The sequence below is a fragment of the Prionailurus bengalensis genome, chromosome C1 (genome assembly GCF_016509475.1).
Source record: "Prionailurus bengalensis isolate Pbe53 chromosome C1, Fcat_Pben_1.1_paternal_pri, whole genome shotgun sequence".
NCBI classification, from domain to species: domain Eukaryota; kingdom Metazoa; phylum Chordata; class Mammalia; order Carnivora; family Felidae; genus Prionailurus; species Prionailurus bengalensis.
In genome coordinates this window covers 15,765,020-15,785,450 of record NC_057345.1, presented here as the reverse complement: position 1 = coordinate 15,785,450, position 20,431 = coordinate 15,765,020, and the positions used below count along the sequence as shown (strand labels likewise).

At 60.3% G+C, this 20,431-nt stretch overlaps 1 protein-coding gene across 1 annotated transcript in view; it reads left to right on the top strand.

The window, feature by feature from the left end:
* Nucleotides 1-9,598, top strand: part of LOC122480056 (RAP1 GTPase activating protein) — a 50,284-nt gene extending 40,686 nt beyond the window's left edge. Inside the window, 9 exon segments of the mRNA XM_043574018.1 lie at nt 536-667; nt 2,439-2,516; nt 3,426-3,535; nt 4,503-4,616; nt 6,157-6,280; nt 7,278-7,380; nt 7,723-7,826; nt 8,559-8,715; nt 8,718-9,598. Coding sequence (XP_043429953.1) covers nt 536-667; nt 2,439-2,516; nt 3,426-3,535; nt 4,503-4,616; nt 6,157-6,280; nt 7,278-7,380; nt 7,723-7,826; nt 8,559-8,715; nt 8,718-9,031 — 1,236 coding nt within the window. The 3' untranslated portion in view covers nt 9,032-9,598.
* The last annotated feature ends 10,833 nt before the right edge of the window (nt 9,599-20,431 follow it).

Genomic DNA, 20,431 nt, shown 5'->3' with positions numbered 1-20,431 from the left:
TCCAGGCTCATCTCATTTGTAAAATGGCCATGATAATAATGCCCACCTGGTAGGGTGCATTGAGTGAGAAAATGAGAATAAAGTACCTGGCCCCATAGGAAATGTTCAGTGTAGATTGGCTGAAAAAAGCAAGGAAGAAAAGGAGAGAAGGAGGAAAGAAAAGCGGGGAGAGGAAGCCCTAAAGGACCCTAAAAGCAAGAAGCTGAGGTTTCTGGAGGGCTCTCTGCGTGCTCTGGCTCATGCCCCAGCATCTTCTGCAGTCCTTACAGCAGCCACATGAGAGTCCCGGGAGGCTCAGAGACGTGAAGTGGCTTGCCCAACGGCCCCCAGCAGGCTGGTGGCAGAGCTGAGGCCCAAACTGCCCTTAGGCACCATGTGGACTCACCTCTCCTGGGGCCTCACAGGCAGGGACTTCCGGGGGTCCCCTGGAGTGGCATTGGTGGGGAGGGGCCAGACGCCCGGGCTCCTGGGTTTCTGTGCGGGGGTGGGACCTCATGAAGTCTGTGCCGCCTCCACTCCCACCCCACCTTCACAGCGGGTCATCCGGAGCCGCAGCCAGTCCATGGATGCCATGGGACTAAGCAACAAGAAACCCAACACCGTGTCCACCAGCCACAGCGGGAGCTTTGCCCCCAACAACCCCGACCTGGCCAAGGCAGCTGGAATAGTGAGTACCACCCCCAGTAGCCCTCCGCTCTCCCCGACCTCCGAGGCCCGGCCCCGCCTCCTCCCGTTGCCCTGGCATTTGAGTGCCCAGCCTGGGTTCTAGACTCAGTCTAGCCACTGCTCTCCATGGGGGTCCAATGTCCGGGCCATGACACTGAGGTGCACAGAGCCTGCAGCCCCCTTCCCTCCTCCTGGCCCCTTATTCAGGTGGCTTTCTGTGGGTCAGCTCTGGGGCTCTCTCTATCTGACACTCTTTATCGAGCACCTACTGTCTATCATGTGCTGGGAATCGGGCTGCTTTGTGGGCACCTAATGTCAAGCCTTGAGTTGCCGGGAGCATCTACTGTGTGTCAGGACCTGGATTTCTGTGTGAGCACCTGCTGTGTGCCTGGCTCTGAGATGCTGGTGGGTGCCTCCTGTGTGTTGGGACTTGGGCTGCTATGTGAGCACCTACTGTGTCAGGACCTGGGTTGCCATGTGGACGTGTACTGTGTGAGCATCTACTGTGGGCCTGCCCTGAATTTCCATGAGCACCTACTGTGTGTCAGGTCCCGGGCTGCTGTGTGGGCATCGACTCTGTAAGTATCTACTGTATGCCCAGCCCTGGGTTATTCTGAGAACCCAGCGTATGTCAGGAGATGAACTCCTGACTGAGCACACAATATGTGCCAAGCCCTGGATATCAGTGAATCTGCACTCTGTGCCAGGAAGTGAGCTGTGTGGTGTGAGCATTTATTCTGTGAGCATCTATTTCTGTGTCCCTGGCCCTAGACTGCTGTGTCAGCACCTACTGTGTGTCAGGGCCTCTGTGGTTGCGGCTCCCTATTGTGTGTCAGGAACTGGGCTTCTGTGTGAGCACCTGCTGTGTGATTACTTCCTGTCTGCCAGCCTCTGTGGGATTCTGCTGCTAACACTGAGCGGGGGGTGCTGGGCGCACGGGGTGGGTGAGGCCTTCGGCTGTGGGCTCATCGGCTTTCCGCCGCCTAGTGGCCACCCCTGGCATTGCACACGCAACTCTGCTCCTCCTTGTCCGCCCATCTTTCTTCCACTGATCTGTCCGTCCTTACTTCTGTCCTTTATCGCTGTATGCTGCATGCCAAGCCCTGTGCTCAGTGCTGTAAGGCCGTGTCACATGGCAGGAGATTCCCCACCCCCCAACCCCCCAGCCACCCCTGCCCCATGGTCTGGCCCGGCCCGGGGAACAAGGCGGGACCTCTGCCGTCCTGCAGTCACCAAGCCCACTGTCACTGGAGAAGCGGGCCCACCCCCTCCCTTCCCGCCGAGTGGCCTAGCCTCCTGTGGGTGCTGTAGAAGGGGCCCCGGGGCCGGGCCAGGCCAGCAGCACCCACCATGGCAGTAACCAGACCCATTTCTGTTTTTGTTTTTTGTACAACTCTCTTCTCTCCTGCTGTTTCCTTTTCCTTCTACTGTCTGCATTTTCCCTGGTTTCCCTTCTCTTTCTTTCCCTCCTGCTCCCCCCACTGACACCTTCGTCCTCCTCCTCTTCTTCCTCTTTCCCCACGCTTTTCTCTCCCTGCTTCCTCCTTTCTGCCTCCCCGTTCCTTCCATCTCTGTCTCTCTGTCTGTCTTTCACTCTGTGACCTCCGTGTGTTCCCCCTGTGTCTCTGTCTATTGGCCAATCTTTCCCCCGTCCGCTGTGCCGCCCCTTCCTGGCCGTGTCCCTCTCTGTCAACCCCATCTCAATCTCTCTCTGTCTTTCTCCATGTCTGTCTGTCTGTCTCTCTCTGCCCCCGCCCTCTGCTGCTTGCCAGTCATTGCTTATTCCCGGGAAAAGCGCGAGTAGATTCGGACGCCGGGGCAGTGCCATAGGCATAGGAACGGTGGAAGAGGTTGTCGTCCGCGGGGCCGCCGGCTCTGGAGGCTGCCTGCACGTGCTGTTCTCTGCTCGCTCTCAGGACGGAGGCCATATTGGGGACGTTGCCCCCCCCCTTCCCCCGGGCTGGGCCCGGGGGTGTGCAGGATGGGGTGCCGGCAGCTCTGATGGCACTCAGCACCTGCTTTGGGGCCTGGTACCTGTGTCAGAGCCAGCGCCCCCCACCAGGGGCTTCTGGCCCTGCCCTGGCCCTGGGGACCCTCACCCAGTCCCTGCCAGAATCTGGTGCCCAAAGACCCTATGCCCAGCCGCACGTCCCCCAATATCGCCAGTTCTGCATGGACCTCCATCCCTCTCCTCTGCCCTGGTTCCCCCTCCGCACCATGAACTGGCCTAGGGTTTCCTGCCCCTCCGTGCCTCCCTGGGGCCCGCCTTCCCGCCTCCCCGGAGAAGCTGGGGCATGCTTCTGGTGCCTGGGGCATCCCCCCCCCCCTCGTGTGGTTAGAAATCGGGGGAGGGAAGGTATCTTGCAACTGCTGGGCCCGAATCTCCCTCAGCCAGTTTGGAGATTCCGAGGTGGGGCAGGGGTTTATGTTGCTACATCCACTGTCTCCCCGCTGCCCTGAGGCTTCAGGTCCCATGATGCCCCTGAGGGGCCGAGAGCCGGTAGCCATTCTGAGGACTCGGCCTGGGATGCGGTTCCAGGCGCTGCCCTGCTATGTGATCTCGAGCGCCCTCGCCCTCCCCAGGCCCGCTTCCCTCTCTGTTAACTTGCGGGGCTGTCTCTGGAGATGGGCATTCCTCTCATTCTTTCTTGTTCACTGCCTCTGCTTCAGGGCCTGGGGCAGCAGGGCCCCAGGTGGTATGTGGGGGACAGTGGCTCTCCCAGGGCAGGTGGGCACTGAGTTGGGCCCTTTCCCTGCAGTCACTGATCGTCCCTGGGAAGAGCCCCACGAGGAAGAAGTCGGGCCCGTTTGGCTCTCGCCGCAGCAGCGCCATCGGGATCGAGAATATACAGGAAGTGCAGGAGAAAAGGTGGGTGGGATGGGTCCCCTGTCACCCCCAGCCCCTTCCCTGACCCCCGTGCTGTGGCAAAGGTACGCAGGCAGGAGGGAGTGCCCACTCTTCTGCTCCCTGTCCCTTTCTGGGGACAGTCCAGGTACCTGCTGTGTGTCGGGCCCCAGGGCCAGCTCGTCACCTAACGTGAGATGCCTTCATCGGTTCAGCGGTTCTGGTGGCTCCCCAGGGGGTCACACCTTGCATGTCAAGATGCTGTAGGGGAGAGGGCTCAGGAGTTGCCTGCCCAGGTCACGCAACCCGGGAGAGGCAGAGCCGGGATTTACGGCCTGGCCTGTGGGGGTCTGCGGATGCGTCTGTGCGGGCAGGGTGCAGGCAGCACGCCATACGAGCAGCGGAACAGCCCCTGGGAAGCGGAGGATAGCTCCTGAATGTGAGTCCTGTCTCTACCACACTGGGGCTGTGTGACCCTGGCAAAGTCACCGTACCTCTCTGAGCCCCACTGTCCCAATCTGGAAAATGAGGACAAGCACGTGAGCAACAACCCGGGGCTGCGGCAGAGGTATGGTGTAGAGCGCATGAAGCAGGGCAGGTGCGCTGAGCCCCCCAGAGCGGAGGTGGTGCCGTCCTCACGGCCACGAGAGCCCAGAATCCTGTGAACCCTGGATTTAAGCCTTGGCTTTGCCATGTCCTAGCTGTGCGTCTCTGGACGGATTCCTTCCCATCTCTGGACTCCAGTTTCCTTATCCGTACCAGGGATAAGGAGGGCGCTGTCGCACGTGGGCGCTCCGTCACTGCCTGTTCCTCTCGTCGGCCAGGCCAGCCAGGGAGCTGCAGGGCCTGCTCTGGGGTTGGCCCCTGAGGATCTAGGGTGCGGGGACGAGGCAGGAGGCGCCCGTGACCTTCTCTCACCACCTGGGCCTCGCTCTACCCTTGGTGCCAGGCCCGGTGCTGAATCCCCCCGCTGCCCCCGTGTGCCCCGCAGGGAGAGTCCCCCCGCCGGCCAGAAGACCCCAGACAGCGGGCACGTCTCACAAGAGCCCAAGTCGGAGAACTCATCCACTCAGAGCTCCCCAGAGATGCCCACGACCAAGAACAGGTTGGGGTTTGGGGCACGCCGAGCCAGGGGGCTCGGACTCACCCTTTCCAGTCCCTGCGTGGGCCTGGGGCTGCCTGGGAGCATTGGTGCTGCCACACCAGGGCGTCAGGGGCGCCTGGGTACTCTCGCAGGCCCTCCGTTGACACGTACCCATACCCACTGAGAGCTTCATTCGTGCCGGGCCCCATGCCAGGCTCCAGGTCCAGCAGCGAGCTGGGCACACACAACCCCTGCCTCGTGGAGCTGACAGTCCAGAGTAGCACGAGCTGATGAGCTATTTCTAGACGGTGCCACAAGAGAACAGCAAAGCTGGGGGTGCAGTGGGGAATGATCAGGTGGGCGGGGGGTAGGTGGTGCTCAGGGAAGACATCCAGATACGGGGGAGGCGTAAATTGAGAGCTCAGTGAAGAGCCAGCCCTGCTAGGACTGTCATGGCGGAAGGAAGAGGTGCACAGCACGCACAAAGGCCCTGAGGCCTGAAGGATCGAAAGCAGGGTGGTATGGTTGGAGCTGAGTGAGCGAGGAGCTGGGCCCCGGCGGGCATTGTGCTGGGTGATGTCGGGGATGAGGTCAGCAAGGTGGGCAGGGGCTAGATCCAGGCTTTGGAAGCCATATTGAGAACTTTGCCTCTTACTCTAAGTGGGGCCAGGAAAGAGCCTTTGGGATTTTAGTTAAGAGGAGTGAGACTTTCGAACCTGACTGTGGGTACGATGTGAAGAGGTGGGGCGGGGAAGAACGGACGCAGGAGGGGCCGCCCCTCCCTTCAACGCTGTGGCTCTAGAGGACTGTGCTCTGCTGAAGAGTCAGGCAGGTAAACAGAGAAGCAAGAATGGATGGCAGGGACAGGGAGAGACAGGGGCTCGCACACCCAGAGTGAGGAGGGCTATTCCCACCTCGAGAGGAGGAATCAGGGAGGAGACGCTTCAGAACCTTGGCTGAGTTTTGAAAGATGAATTTGCTTTTTGGGAATTGAGGGAAGGCGTGAGACTCCAGGCGGGAGACACAAAGTCCTGGGCCTGGAGCAAAACTGAGAGGGTTGAGAGTAGGGTGTGGGGTTGGAAGGCCTGGGTCCAAGCCGCTTTCTCCCACCTATGGCTGGGTGACCTTGGGCTGGGCACCCACCCTCTCTGAACGGCGTTTCCTCAGTGTTTCCTCATCTGCAGAGCGGGTCTAATAATGATAGCAATGAGACCACTCGGGCAGAGGCACTTGAAACAGTGCCTGGCCCAGTCAAGCATGCACTAGACCATAGTTTTATTGTTAATAGTTACTATTATTACTGAATACCAAGCCAGGGAAATTAGACTGTATCTGGGACAGCGGGGAGCCACGAGAGGGCTTTGTACAGGGGAGGGGCATGCTCAGATCCATGAATTAGGAAGGACAGTGGTGGTGGGGAGCCTCAGAGGCCTAGGCAGCCGTCATGGGGGGCACAGAGGTACTTGGCTGGCTGCAGGCTGGGCCTCCCGGGGCAGGGAACCGGGGTCTGGCTCAGGAGGAGCCCAGAGCAGACGTGGGCTCACGGGGTGCTGTCTGGCAGAGCGGAGACGGCAGCCCAGAGAGCCGAAGTGCTGAAGGACTTCTCCCGCTCCTCGTCCAGTGCCAGCAGCTTCGCCAGCGTGGTGGAGGAGACCGAGGGTGTGGACGCGGATGACACAGGCCTGGTGAGAGGCCCAGGGAACGTTGGCGCTCTGCAGTGGCCCGGAGGGGGGCTCTTTGGTCCCCGTAGATGCTGCAGGCAGAAACACGAGCTTGGGTGTGACTGAGATGAGATCAGGGGACCCAGTCCAAAGGAGCAATGCAGACTAACCCTCCCTTACTGTAAAGCCTTCCATGGCTCCCCAGTGTTGCCCACAGAGCACCCAATCTCTGAGACCGTTGAAGATCTGGTCCCTCCCTACCCCTGCATCTCTCACCACTTCGGCCAATCTGCGCTCCTTTGCAGTCCCTCCAACATACCAGGCTTGCCCCACCTCTGGGCCTTTGCACTTGCCATTTCCTCTGTCTGGAAGACTCTGCCTGCCTCCTCTTTCCCTCTCTGTCCGACTGACTCCTACTCATCCTGCTTGACTCAGCCTCACATCACCTCTGAAAGCCGCCTAGTCCTAGGGTAGGTTAGGAACCACCCCCCCTCCCCGCCCCCCCCTTTAATGTTCTCGCAGGCCCCCCTGGGGCTTTGCCCCTAGCACCCTTGTGTCATTCTTCATTCATCAAACCTTTAGCGGCCACGTGTTCCTTGCCAGGCCCTGTTCCAGGTGCTGCAGGTGCAGCAGGGAACAGGGCAGACCGCGGCCCTGCCCGATGGGGCTCAGACTCTAGGATTGTAATAGTTCTTCACAGTCTGTCTTGCCTCCTAGACCTCACTGTCTGAGGGCGGGAACCGGGCCTGATTTCTCTCAGTGGTTTGGCCCAGGAGAACATCAGTGAATGTTTGCTGAATGAACGCGTGGGGGTGTGTGGTGTAACGGCTGGGACTGTGCCTGTTCCTACTCTGTCCTCCGGGTCTCCCCGGGGCAGACGTTGCTGGGCCCCCATCCTCTTTGCAGGGGCACAAGGGTGAGGGTGTGTGGGTTGCAGCAGGCAGAGGACGCTGGGAGAGGGGAGGGAAGCAAAGCCAGTGCCACGGACGAGGGCTAACCTGCCTTTTCCTCCCATCCCCAGGAGAGCGTCTCGTCCTCAGGGACGCCCCACAAGCGGGACTCCTTCATCTATAGCACGTGGCTGGAGGATAGTGTCAGCACCACGAGTGGGGGCAGCTCCCCAGGTACCAGGCCGCAGACAGCTTCCCCTGCCAAGGCATTCTGGCAGGAGAGGGACAGAGATAGGCACAGAGGGTCGAGACGACTTCTCATGCCCCAGGTGGTGGGTGTGTGACGGGACTTCCCCTGACATAGGGGACAGTGGGTGGGTCATTATCTGGCCTAAGACGGTTGAGGGCTCATGGCTTCTGGAAGGGTCTCGGAGGATGACAGAGGGGTGGGTAAAGACGGGAGTTAAGGGTGGGGCAGGGTCGCGGAGCACCAGTGCCTACCGCCCATCCATGCGTCCATCTCCTTGGTGCCTCCCCGCGGCCAGTGAGGTGGCTCCCTCCTGCCCCCCTCCCCAGGACCCTCCCGGTCACCCCATCCCGACGCCAGCAAGTCGGGGGACCCTGCGTGTCCCGAGATCAAGATCCAGCTGGAGGCATCTGAGCAGCACACGCCCCAGCTGGTACGTGCAGCTGCCAGAGGGCTGGCCAGGGCGGATGTGACCAGCCTAGAGGCTGCCTTGTGGGGACACTCACCCAGGAGGGGGTTAGCTGTTGGGGGAAGGGGACAGGTGTCCCAGGGGACCAGGGGTGGGTGCTGGACCACGAGGTCCCCCTGAGGCCCGGAGGGGTTGGGCTCATCTGGCCTGGGCACAACCAGTGTCTTCTGCTTGCCTGTGTCTCCTGCCCCATGTCTTCACCTATCCTGTCGCCTGCCTCGCTGCCACTCTGTCTGTGCAGGGCTGTTAGCCAGGCTCCAGCTCTGAAGGTGAAACTGAGCAGGTCAGACCCAGTCCTCAGCTCTTGTTTGGGGGGAGAGGGTGGGAGTGGGTGGGAGTGGGGAGGAGGGGGGTGACTCCTCCTGTTCCTCTGTCACTTCCTTGGGCTGAGAGCTGTGTGCCTGGATTCGAATCCTCTGCTACTTAAATGCTGGGTGACTTGGGCAGGTCATCGGCCCCTCCCCGGAACTCCGTTTCCTTTTCTGTGCAGCCGGGCTAATAAATGCTGCCTCACCTGTGCCCACGAGTCAGCGGGAGGACTTGGTGGGAGCCTGCAAAGGACTCGGTGGTTGCCGGGAGGGAGGGGCCTGGAGGGTCCCCAGTGGGATGGAAAGACCCAGAGCCTGGATCTGGGGCAGGCCCTTCTCGCTCCCGTCTTCCCGCATCGTGGTGTGTTCCTCTCTCTTAACCCTGCAGGTGAGGCCGCAGAAGCACAAGGTGAAGACGCAGTGTCAACTCCAGGTGGATAGGACCTCTGCCCCCACGGCCAGCACCAGCCTGTGGGCTGTCCCCTGCCCCCGCCTTGGCCACCTGTCTGGACTGTCTCTGCGGGGCGGAGCCATCCGGACCCAGGAGGGGGAAGCTGCTGGCATCATCCCCACCCCCCAGGCTGGGACAGGCAGTGGTCAGTTGAAGCAGAACTCCAGGCCTGGCTTGCCCCCGCTCCGGGCCCTTTGTCACACCCGGGTGCATCTCCGGACCCCTGGGGAGCAGGACGGGAGGGCAGGATTGAGATATCTTGGTGTACACAGAGCCCGTTGCAGAGGCGGTGGGACGTGAAACGTGGTGGGATGGGCACTGGGCTGGGAGTCCTGAGTCCTGGCTTCCAGTATGGGTTCTGCTGTGTGACTTTGGGCAAGTCAGTCTCCCTCTCTGGGCGCCTCTGCTAGACGTGGACAAGATTATTTCAGAGGTCAGTGATGACTGTGATTCCATGCACCTGCCCCAGAATGGGGGATTGTCCTCCCAGGGGCCCCCATTGCCCTCCCTTGCTTCTTGGGCTCCCTGGGACCCCAGGTGGGCTGAGGGGCTGGGAGCTGGCTCTGCCTGTTGCCCCTCCTGGACCCTCAAGCTCTACCACAGATCTGCCGATGCCCTGGCCACTGCCTCCACGTGACAGACAAGTGACCCCCTTAGGGGGGAGGGAGACCTCCCTGGCTTCTCAGCCAGCACCCAGCTTAACCCCTGCCATCCCATGCTCTGGGCACTCCAGGTCGCGGGGTCTCACTGGCCTAGAGTTATGGGCCTCGCCTTTGTGACCCCTCCACCCGACTCCCACGGAGGGGCAGCCAGGCACAGCTGCTGTGAGTCCACATCCTTGTGTGTGTCTGTCCACACTTTTTAGGCACCACGCCAAAGGCCAGCCTTCCGGCCCCAACACCCATTTTGGAAGCCCCCGTGGCTGTGTGTATGTCGGTAACAGTTGTACAAAATAAATTCTATTTATCGCTATTGTACCCCGAGTTGGGCCTGGCTTTGTGTGAACCCTGCCCCGCCCTACTCCGGACAGATCTCAGTGGTGCCGAGGCACCAGCCTGCCCGTCCCCCGCACCCTACCCTTCAGAGCTGCTAAGCTCTGGGGGCACCTCCACGGTCAAACCACGGGTGCTGTGACCACCAGGCGTGCTTCCTTTCCACCGTGCTGCCCTCCCCTCCACCCTGTTCCCCTTCTCCAAGGCGGGGGAGGGAGGGGTGGAGAATACAGCTCTGAAGTCAGGCAGACCTAGGTTTGAGTCCCCGTACCATCTCTTACTAGCTGGGTGGCCTTGAGAAACTTGAGCCTCAGTTTCCACTTCTGTGAAATGGGAGCAGTAGTACCTCTCCCAAGGGTTTGTGATGAGGGTTCGCTGGGCCGGGGTATATCAAATACCTGGCACAGCGTCTGGTTCACAGTGGGTGTTCAGAGACCAGCTTCCCTCTCTCCTTTCTCTTGCTCAGTGAAGTCCAAGAATTTCCTCAATGTGGCCACCAGGGGGCGCCAAGGGATCGCTTACCAGGACTGATGGGGGCAGGGGTGGGGGCTCAGCCGCGCAGGGCAGTTACAATCAAAGGTACTGAGTGACACGGGGTTGGGGGGGTGGTGCGGGGCGGGGGGGGGGGGGGCATGTGCACAAGGCGGGGCCCAGGCTGGGTGAGGGAGACATGGAGAAGACTCCGCAGCAGTGGTGACCGAGCATCCTGGAAAGGCTTAGGAAAGTGTCCCTAGGGCAAGAGACTGCAGGTGCAGAGGTATGGAGGAGAGTGGAACTGGGAAGGTAGCAAACAGTTCTGAGTGATGGGAAGGTGACAGGGTAGAGATGAAGCCAGGGGCCACATGGCCTTGAATGCCAGGTCAAGGGGTCTGTGCTGAGGGCAGCGGGGAGCCATGGAGGATATGAAACTGGGAGGGATTGTCATAGCAGTTGGGAACTGCTGGTGTAGACCAGCTGGGCAGTGTCAGGCAGGGAGGGGAGGATCAAGGTGGCAGATGTTGGGGACAGAGGGCAGGAGGACAGTGGACAGGCCTGGAAGGACGGGGGTAGGGTGGGGTGTGAACATCTGGGTGAAGGACCTGATGGGATGTGGGGCTGAGTGGGGAGTCCAGCCTGGGTACTGGGTGAGGGGGGGGCCCCCTCTGAGGTTGGAGTGCAGGAGCAAGGGCAGCCTGGATGGCCACGTACCCTGGCCTCCCTGACAGTTTTGCAGCCCCCCACCCCCTGCCACCAGCCCCCACGCCCTCCCCAGGATGGCGGTAAGTGCACCCACTGCCACGCTCTTCCTGCCAGGGCCCTTCTGTGGCGCTAGGATGTCTGGGGCCACCCGGGGGCTGTGACTCACACCCGATGCCTAACCGCACCCACCTGGTTTGGCTCTAGGCTGCCCTGGGCTCTGTGGGTCCCCTACTAGCCCCAGCCCTTCCCTGCACAACCGCACCCCAGTGCTCCAGCCATCGCACCCCCTCCCATTCTCCATCTCTGGTCGGGTCTCCTCCCATCCCACCGCCGAAGGGCCGGCAGCCACAGTTCAGCACCAAGGTCAGGAGCTTGGCTCTGAGTTCCTTTATCTCCTCTCCGTGTGAGCTGGGGCACATGATTTTGGCTCTCTGGGCCTCAGTTTCCTCAACTGTACAGTGGGAACGCTAAACCCTGATGTGAAGATTCAAAAGTGCTGGGAACGCTAATAGTTCTGACTTTGGTGAAGATTCAAAAGTGCACCCTGGCGCGTGATAGGCTCTGAGAAATAGTGTGCGTGTTGGGAGTGGGAGCCGTGATTAGCCATGAATGGGAACCAGACCTACAGCCCACATCAGAGGATGTGGGGTCAGCTTTGTGTGGACGATGGAGTAATCGGTGTCGGGCCTGACACGGGCGTCCGGACACGAGGCTTTGGGAACATACGATTGCGGGTTGCTTCCTTGAGCCTCAGCTCCCCAGGCTTTACTGGGACTGACGATCCTTTTATAAAAGAGTCTGGGCACCCCTGCTCATGGCCCTTACTCCCTCGTGCAGCTCCGACCCACAGCAGGGCTAGAGCACTGGGGGCTGTCGTGGCAGAAGCAGACCTTGCCTTTGCCCCCCTGTCTGCCCCGTCTGTGCCGGCCCCCCATCTGTGGCAAGGGCAGGCCTCTGGGCTGGCTTTCAGGCTGGGCCCCAACCCACACCCACCTCTCCAGGCTCCAAGATGGGGCCAGGGGAGGCTGAGGAGGAATCTGGCCTCTGGGATCAAAGTGTCCAACGCTGTTTCTCTTGTGCCTGCGCCAGTTCCGTGCTCACTCTGGGCTCCGAGGTGGGGAGGGCGAGCCAGGACACTGACCCGAGGCTGGAATTAGGGCTTGGGTGGGGGGCACCGGGCTCCGGGAAGCACTGGACTCTACTTAGAAATAGCTCCGGTGGTGGAAATGGCAGCCAGAGGTTTCTCCAGACGCAGGAGGCAAGAGGCCTCCCGTGGAGGGACTTGGGCACCTGGCTGACTTACCGTCCCCGTCCCCCGTGCCTCAGAGCTGGTACCTGTCTCTCCAGACCTCAGGTTCGTTGCCTGTCAAAGGAGGACAAAGCCTTACCTATTGCTGTGAAAAGACTGTCATGGCTTCTAGGGTGCCTGGCCTAGTAGGAGGGGTCCTCCCCTGTCCCCTGGGGTGTCCCTGGACGTTCATGGTTAACCCTGAGGCGACTTTGCCAAGGAGACGGCCGCAGGCTCAGGCCCGCCCAGTGCCAGGGGACGGGGACCTGGATGTTCTCTACTGCTTAGGCCACAGGGGGTACTTAGCCAGGGACCCTGGAATGTAGAGGTCCCTCCCTCCCTGTACCCGCCCTGCCAAGGGGACAGCCAGGGACGGAGTCTCCTGAAATAACCAGATCTGGTTAGTGAGGCTAATTTTAAAAGCCACTCTGGCTGCCCCATAGGCCCTTCTGGGAAGCCATGAATATCCCTGTGTTGCCCCTGGGAAGCAGGGTGAGGGGAGAGTGGCAGGGGCTGGGGCTGGGGCTGGACTCCCACCCCTGACTGTTAGTGCGGGAGACCCCAAGCTGCCTCCCAGGGCCTGCCCATCCAGGACCCAGAGTCCCAGGCCCAATGTTGGGGCTCGGGGGCCCAGCCTCTGTCCCGATCCACTCAGGGAGAACTCCCGTGGGCTCTCAGGACCCTCCGGCACCTGCACTGGCCTCCCTGAAGCAGCACTGGATGGGGGGACTCAAGCTCTCTGGCTCTCTCCCACTGTCTCCATTGCTGACTATGTTCTTTTATCTCTGGACCTCTGCCTCTCCCTGTCTCTGACGCTCGAGGTCCCTCTTTGCAGCGGTGGCTCTGTCCCCCTCTCTCGGGGCCCATCGTGAAGGAGGTCAGACAGCATTCCTGACAGTCCGTAGGCTGGACTCTGTGTACCAGGTGGGAGTGGGTGTCCACCTGGGAGCTGAGGGCCCGGTGGGGGAGGACAGCAGTCCTGGGGGCGGACAGGAGCTATAACTGGGCAGGCAGGGGGCCATGTCCAGGCACGACATGGGCCATCTGGACAGGCCAGGTGCCAGCAGAAGGAATGAGCTCCAGGGGTAGGATTGCCAGATTTAGCAAGTAGAAACACGGAGCCCAGTTAAACTTGAATCTCAGATAAACAAGAAATAATTTTTAGTTTTAAGTACACCTCATGCAATATTTGGGACATACTTATACTAAAAAATCATTCCTTGTTTATTTGAAATTCAAGTTTAACTGGTCATCCTATATTTTGTCTGGCAACCCTATCCTGGGAGGCTCTTGGAGGGAGCGGAGAGGTTTCTTAGGAATGACAGGTTTTATACACAGACCGTGGGAGCCCCAGCCTGGTGGGGGTAGCACAGCCATACCCCAGTGTCACAGTGCGGGCACACCTCCTGCCCAGAGAGATTTCAGTTCTCTGGGGGTGGGGACAGTCCTTGGGAGGCCGTGACCCCGACATCAGTTACCTCCTCAGTGGAACCATGGACATCAGAAGGGAGGGTCTGCGTACGTTCTCTGCTGAGCCCAGTGCCTAACCCAGGGCCCGGCACATAGTAGGGGTTTCATAAATATTTGCTGAAAGAATCCTCCCAACCCACCCCCATGGGGATGGGGATGCTTGGCCAGCAGGGGGCTCCAGCAGCCTACCTCCCAAGCTCCTTGAGGCTAACTGGTGAGTGCAGTGCCCCCACCCTGGGGACTCCCAAAGTGCGCTGCAGGAAGAGAGTGAAGGGGCAGACGGAGAGAGGAGGCCAGTTTTTCCCTATCACACCCCTGCCCCAGACCCCAGTTGCAACTCGGAGTTCAGCCTGGGCAAGAGTGTGGAGGGGGGTGGGGATGAGGGCAGGGTGACTTTTGGCTTCTGGCCTTGGGGGGCTGCTTGGGACTAAGGTGGAGGGGCAGGCCGCAGGGGTGTTGGCAGGGCTCGTCTGCAGGGCACTGGGACAGCCAGGGGGATTCCTGGGACCCAGAGGGTTGTGAGTTCTTGTTTCTGGAGAGCTGAAATGGGCATTTTCCCGTGGACTATCAATCTCAGGGGTCTCCCTGGAGGGGATGACTATGCCCTCCCACACCTCCCCAGGAACAGAGTCCCTTAAGTAGCCTTTTCATTCACTCATTCATTCATTCATTCGCTGACTCACCCACTGTCACCATTTGCTGAGAGGAACTCACTTCGGGTCTGGCGCTAAAGGACCTTAGCAACTTGGCTGGGCTCGAACACCTGTTCCACTGCCTACACTTGCCACTGGCTCCTGGTGGATCCTGGGCAAGAGACTGAGGACCTTGGTTTTGCCCTCCCTGCGGTGGGGTCGACGCCAGCAGCTCCCTCCCGGGGTAACTAAAGACAGGAGTTGATGCCTGCCCACGGTAGGTGCCGCAGGAAGGGGGCCCTCATGATCACTGTAATTATCATCAGTATCATTTCGAGGTCCCTCTGGGCTGGGCAGGGAGCTGTCACCGGCCCCGAGGCCCTGGCTTCATGGCCAGTGTCACCCTGAGGCCCCACCTCCTCTCAGGGGTTTCCGCCACCTCAGCCCCCATCCCTCCTTTTCAAGAAATGTCATCTCTTCCAAGGTGTCTCTGGCTTCTAGATGCAGCAATGAATCCTTCAGAGAAAAGCAAAGAGATGGGGACAGAGCCTGGAGCGGCCTTCGGAAGGCAGGGCTTGGGCCTGGCCCCCTCTAACCTGCGTGTGAGCTGGAGCTTGTCCCTTCCTGCCCTGGGCCTCGGTTTCCCCAGTTGTACGGCGAGGGTGTGGGGCTGGACATCCTCCATGCCCGGGAAGGGACCTGTGTGGCATCCTGTTAGTAACGGTTTAGCTCCGAGCCTATAATCACATCTGCCCTGGGAAGAACTAACACAGCGTTTCTTTAAATTGGGCTCTAATTGCGGCTTTTAGTGGAGTCAGATGCTCCCCTCCCCCAGCTGCTCTGAATCAGGGAGGTTGTCCCAGCCTGCCCCGCCAGGCCCAGGAGTCCCCTGAGATTACTCTGGCTGTCACTGAGCCGGTGACGGGTCAGGGACTGATGTCTCGCGAGGACCTACTGTGTGTCATGCCCTGAGCCGGGCACTTTCCCTCCAGAGGACTCTGGGTCACCTCACTACAATTGTGGGCGGCAGGGGCCACTGAAACCACTTTTCAGAGAGGACATTGAGGCCCCGAGAAGTGTAGTCACTTACCCAAGGCTGCTCAGCTAGGATGTGGCAGAGTCCGGATTTGAACCCAGATCTGTTGGATTCCAGGGCTTTGTTCTCAGCCTGAAGCTGAGATGCGCCCTGCCCCGGCTCGGTCCAGCCTCCCTCGCGGGGGGCTCTGCAGGGGCAGCCAGCATGGCCAGAGCCCCGGTTGCAACCTTCTCCGTCCACAGGTGACCACAGCCGTTCTGCTTCTTCCCTACTGGCCATGACTGGAGAACAGGGTGTCGGTGGACGTGGCCAGAGGCAGCCCCCCTCTCCTCGGGTGGGGCAGGGGCCTGTGGTTTCCCTGTTTGTTCTGGAGATCCCAGCCGCTTCCCTGAGGAGACAGCTAGCGGTTCCCAGGCCACAGCCCCTCGGGTGGAGCCAGACCGCGGCTGGCCAACCTGGGAGCACTGCCCACCAGCCCCACTGGGGTCTGCCAGGCCCTGGCGCTGGGTGGTCTGGGCAGGGGCCAGGAGGGGCCTCGATCTGGGCTGCAGGACAGGAGCCAGGCTTGGAGTCAGGCTCAAGGCTGCCCTGCCAGGGACTCGGAGGGCTCCTGAAGGCTGGGGATGGCTGGACAAGGGGCAGAGGCAGGCATGGGGCAAACACTGCCTTGAGGGGAGCCCAGGAGGGAAGGCCCCAGGCCCCAGTTCCTTCTGAGGGCCCCAAGAGAAACATCCATCCCCTTCGGGATTGTCTCCTTTGGATGGCTTCCACTCAACCATTGAGCTGGTTCAGACAGGAGCCGACCTTAGAGGCTGGTGGAGGAGACAGGGTGGCAGGCAGAAGACCGAGATCCCAGCTCTGCCCGCCTCTGGGCCTCAGTTTCCCCATCTGTACAATGGGAAGGGGACAGGACTCCACGTTTGACAAGAGCTCCTCTGGCTGGGTAGGCGGGAGTTGGGGGGTGGGTAGCCCAGACTGGAAGGATCTCAGTTGTTCCTGGATTTCTTTTCAGAAGCTTCCGGCACCACCTCCCTTCCTCCCTCTCCCACCTTGGAGGAATCCCAGAAGTGAACACCTGCTGGAGTGAAAAGGGCTCCTGTGGGTTTTGGAGTCTGACAGACCCCGGTTCAAATCCTGGCCCCTGGCTGGCTGTGATCCTGGGCCCATCACGTCCTCTCTGTGCCCTGCAGCTTTAAATACCGTCACGACCCTCTTCCTTGTGTCTCTAGCTGAGCTCCTCCACTGAATCCAGACTCATCCTTCGCAACTACCCGCGGGCGTGTCCACCCCCGAGCCCAATGGGTATCTCTAAGCCAACGTGACCCAAACCACTTCTCTATTTTCCCTCCAAATCTCTTCCCCCATGTCCATAAATGCACTCCTCCCAGGTGCCCAGGCCAAAAGCTCAGGGGGCATCCCCGGTTCCTCTACTTCCTCTGCTCCCCACATTCAGTCCCTCAGCAAGCCCTGCTGGCTTTAACTCCCAAACTTGTCTGGGCTCCAGCTGCTTCCCGCCACCGCCACACTTAGCTGGCCCAAGCCAGCTCCACCCCCAGCGACAGCAAGGCCTCCAGACTGCCTCCAGCGTCTACTCCTGGTGTTCCTGGTCCTTCCTCTGCTCGGTGGCCAGAATGATCTTTCCAAAGCACAATCTGGACCACGTCACCTTCTGTGTCTAAGCCATTTTAGTGTGTGACTTCAAGTTGGTGTCTGACCCTTTCTGGGCTGCCTTCCTCCCTGGCCTCCAGCCCTGAGCGTGGTCTGGGGGACTGTGGAGAGAGGCCTGCGCCCCAGGAGATCCCTCAGGAGCGAAGGCAGACAAAGGGCACACGAAGCACCAAAACTTGCCATGAGGGAGGATGCCAGGATGGCATCCGCTCATGCCCGGGGAGCGGGCAGCAGCCCCTCAGGCCTCGGCCGCGGGGGCTGTGGGAGGGAGCGGGGTGAATGGTCACATCTCACGCTCCTCCAGATCCTGCCTCAGGACCCTCCTGCACTCTGCCCCGGCCAACGGTCCTCAGGGCTCAGCCTCTCAGCTGCCATCCTTTCCCAACCAGGTGGGCTGAGTGAGCAGGAGCCTAATCACAGGGCCCTCAGCCAGGGTGTGCAAGCCCAGGCTGCCCTCTGACGCCCTGGAGCCAGCCACCCTGGCGGGGGCAGGTGGGGACAGAGGCTCTGCTGGCAGCCCACGGGCATTCCCCACCAGGACAAGGGCCCAGGATCTCCGCCCGTGATGTCCCGCCCCTGCCGCCTTTGCAGTGACACTCCCGACCTCTCCTGGGTGCTCACCATGCCCAGAGGAGGTCTGGGCATGATTGAATCCCGCGCTCGGGCTCCACGGCGCTCAGCTTCCCGTCCGTCATCCCTTGGTAGCGTGTGACTTTGCATAAAGTGACCAGTTTCTCTCTGCTTCCGTTTCTTCCTCTGTAAAATGGAGACAGAAACAGTCCTGCCCTCTCTGAGAGAGGTGGGGAGGCTAAATAGGCTAAGTGCCCTGTGGGGCACCAGGATCAGTGCCTGGCACTCTGGGGACACCATAGAAATGTTCGCCCGCGTGCCTTGGCTTGGGTTCCCGCTACCTCAACGATCGTAGGCCTCTGTTCCCGCGGGTAGGAGGGACACGTGGCCCTGGCTGGTGGCAGACCCCAACCCGCCTGCCCCCCCCGCTTGGCTGGTGGGGCACGTGTGTCCTCCCCATCCTGAGGCCGGCGCAGATGGCTGAGGAGCAGGACTCCGTGGCCTGGAGTCATGATCACGGCGGCAGCACAAGGAGGCCCCAGGGAGCCACCCAGAAACTCGGGAGCCCAAATCCTCTTCTAAGAACTTAATCTCCCCAGCCCACCCTCCCCACCCCCCGATCGGCTGGTGCTAGATCTTGGTGGGAGGTCTTGGGTTAGCCACCAAGGCTAATTATAAACTCTGCTGGCCTGGGGCTCTTACTCCCCCATCGAAGGGCTTCTGCGGCTGATGGGGCCTGGCTTGTTTTCCTTGAAGGGATTAGCACCCAGAGGCCAGGGAGGGGACACGGGCTGGGAGTCAGGCACACGTAGGTGCAACTTGCAGCTGTCACTTACAAGCCATGGGCCCTGAGCAGGTCACTGTGTTCTGCCACGCCTCACCCTTCTCATCTGCGAAATGGGGATGATGTTGCCCACCTCACAGGATGGTGCGGGGCGTGTACGTGACACATGTGCCCGCAAGGTGTCAACCTCACTGCAGTTGATGTGCTGCTCCCTCCGCCCCTCAATATCAGCACAGTCAGTTTGCTGACGAACTATTCACTCACCAGCTGCTCCAGCCGCCTTCTGGACAGGTAGGAGCTGGGACTTTCAGGCACATATTTGGGGTTTGTTCCCCCTTCCCATCTCCATGGGCCCAGCTTCTGCCTGGTCCACCGTCACAGTTTCTTTGGGCAGCCATGATGATCTTTCAAAAATGAGGCTCACTGCCAGGCTCCAGAACCCTCCGTGGCTCCCCAGGGTCTTCGTTCACCTCCAGCTTCTTGGAATGGCATTCGAGACCTTCCTGCCCATCTGTCCCCACAAGGTCTCCTCTGGAATCCTCTCTGTACCCCCACGTTCTGCCTCAGTGCTCCTTGGCCCGTCAGGCCCCAGCCTGCTTGCTGTCCTCTCTGCCTCAGTGCCCGCCCCACCGTGCCCCCCGCTGGTTAGCTGCCCCCACAGCTCCTTGCTTCGCCTGTGCACTGGGATTGCTTCTGGCCATCTTGTCGTGAGATGTGAGCTTTCCAAGGACAGAACCACGGCCCGTTCACAGGCATGGGTCCCGAGCTCTGTCTCCGCCCGGACCGGAGGGGTAACGTCTGCCGAAAGGGGCTTAGTGTGAGTTCCTTGAGTGCTGGGGACGGTGGCAAACAGGAGAGCCACACGCTGGATGGGCCGCCATCTCTCGGCTCAGATCAGCCACTGCCCTGCAGAAACGTGCAGCCGTGCCAGCCAGACCTTCCAATTTTTCGAAAAAGCCAGAAGTCCAAATATCACGTGACGTGAAATCTCCCAATGTTTTCAAACACCCTGAGGATGTAGTGATGTCTGGGGAGCGAGTGAGCATAAGCTCCGAGAAGTCAATAATGCTGAGGTTGGAAACCTGCTCCAAAGCTGAAGATGTCACTACTCAGCCCTTTTTGCATCTGGGTGGTCATGTGACCACTTCTTACCAATGGGTCATGAGTGGAGGTGATGTGTGGCACTTCCAGGAAGAAGTGGCTAGAAAGAGGGTCCCCCCCATCGATGTGCTGCTCACGCAGAACCTCGGTAGTCCCAGTGACATGGTGCATCCCGGACTCGGAGGAGGCAGAGCTACGAGGTGGAAAGAGCCTGGGTCCCAGGCGCCCGACCAGAGGCACCGGATGTGTAAGATAGAAATAAACTCTTCCTGTGTTAAGTTCCGGATTTATCTTTCACAGAAGGCAGGGTTATCTGGATGAATACATGTGGATTTGCCATCCTTTCTTTGTTCTGGAAACCCTTGTGCTGTGGGTACTGACTGCCATTCCAGTTCAGGAGTGGAACAGCAGCAAAGTGAAAGAACTTGCCCCCGTTCATAGAAACGACAGTGCAACGGAGCAGAGGCAGGCACCCCCGTCTCTCTGACCCACAGTCCGTGCTTTTTAGCCTCCTCCGCGTATCGCAAAGTTACACAGATGCTATTGGTGCCCTGTTTGTGTCCTCTGAGCATTTAACGTCCCAGCACGTGCCCGGGGGCTTTCTCTCAGCCCTTCAAGGGCAGGTTGGAAGTGCCGAGCTGTCCTCTTTCCGGGGGCAGCCCTTGGCCAATGAAGGATGAGAGTTGGCGAGTAAACGCCACAGGCTCCCTCACCTGCCGGCAGGAGGACGGATGGAGGGGCGTCTTCTGCTGGGCCTCCTGGTGGCCCCGGGGCGGGGGGCCGGGGCGGGGGTTGAGCCCTGGTTGCCCCTGATGGCGAGCTGCTACATAACTTACCTTTTGTCAGCTTCCCTCCTTCTGTCCCACTTCCCCACTCTCCGCCTGGTGCCTTCTGGGTTCCCTTTACAAACCACAGGTGCACAAATCCTTTTCTCAGGGTCTGCCTTTGGAAAGCCCAACCCAAGACATAAAGTATGGCTTGCGCATCCTGGAGACACGTAAGCTGACTTCAGGTGGTACTGGGGAACGTTCAAAGCTCAACAGCTCCCGTGTGGATTTAAACAACTGTTTAGGACATAATAGTGGAGATA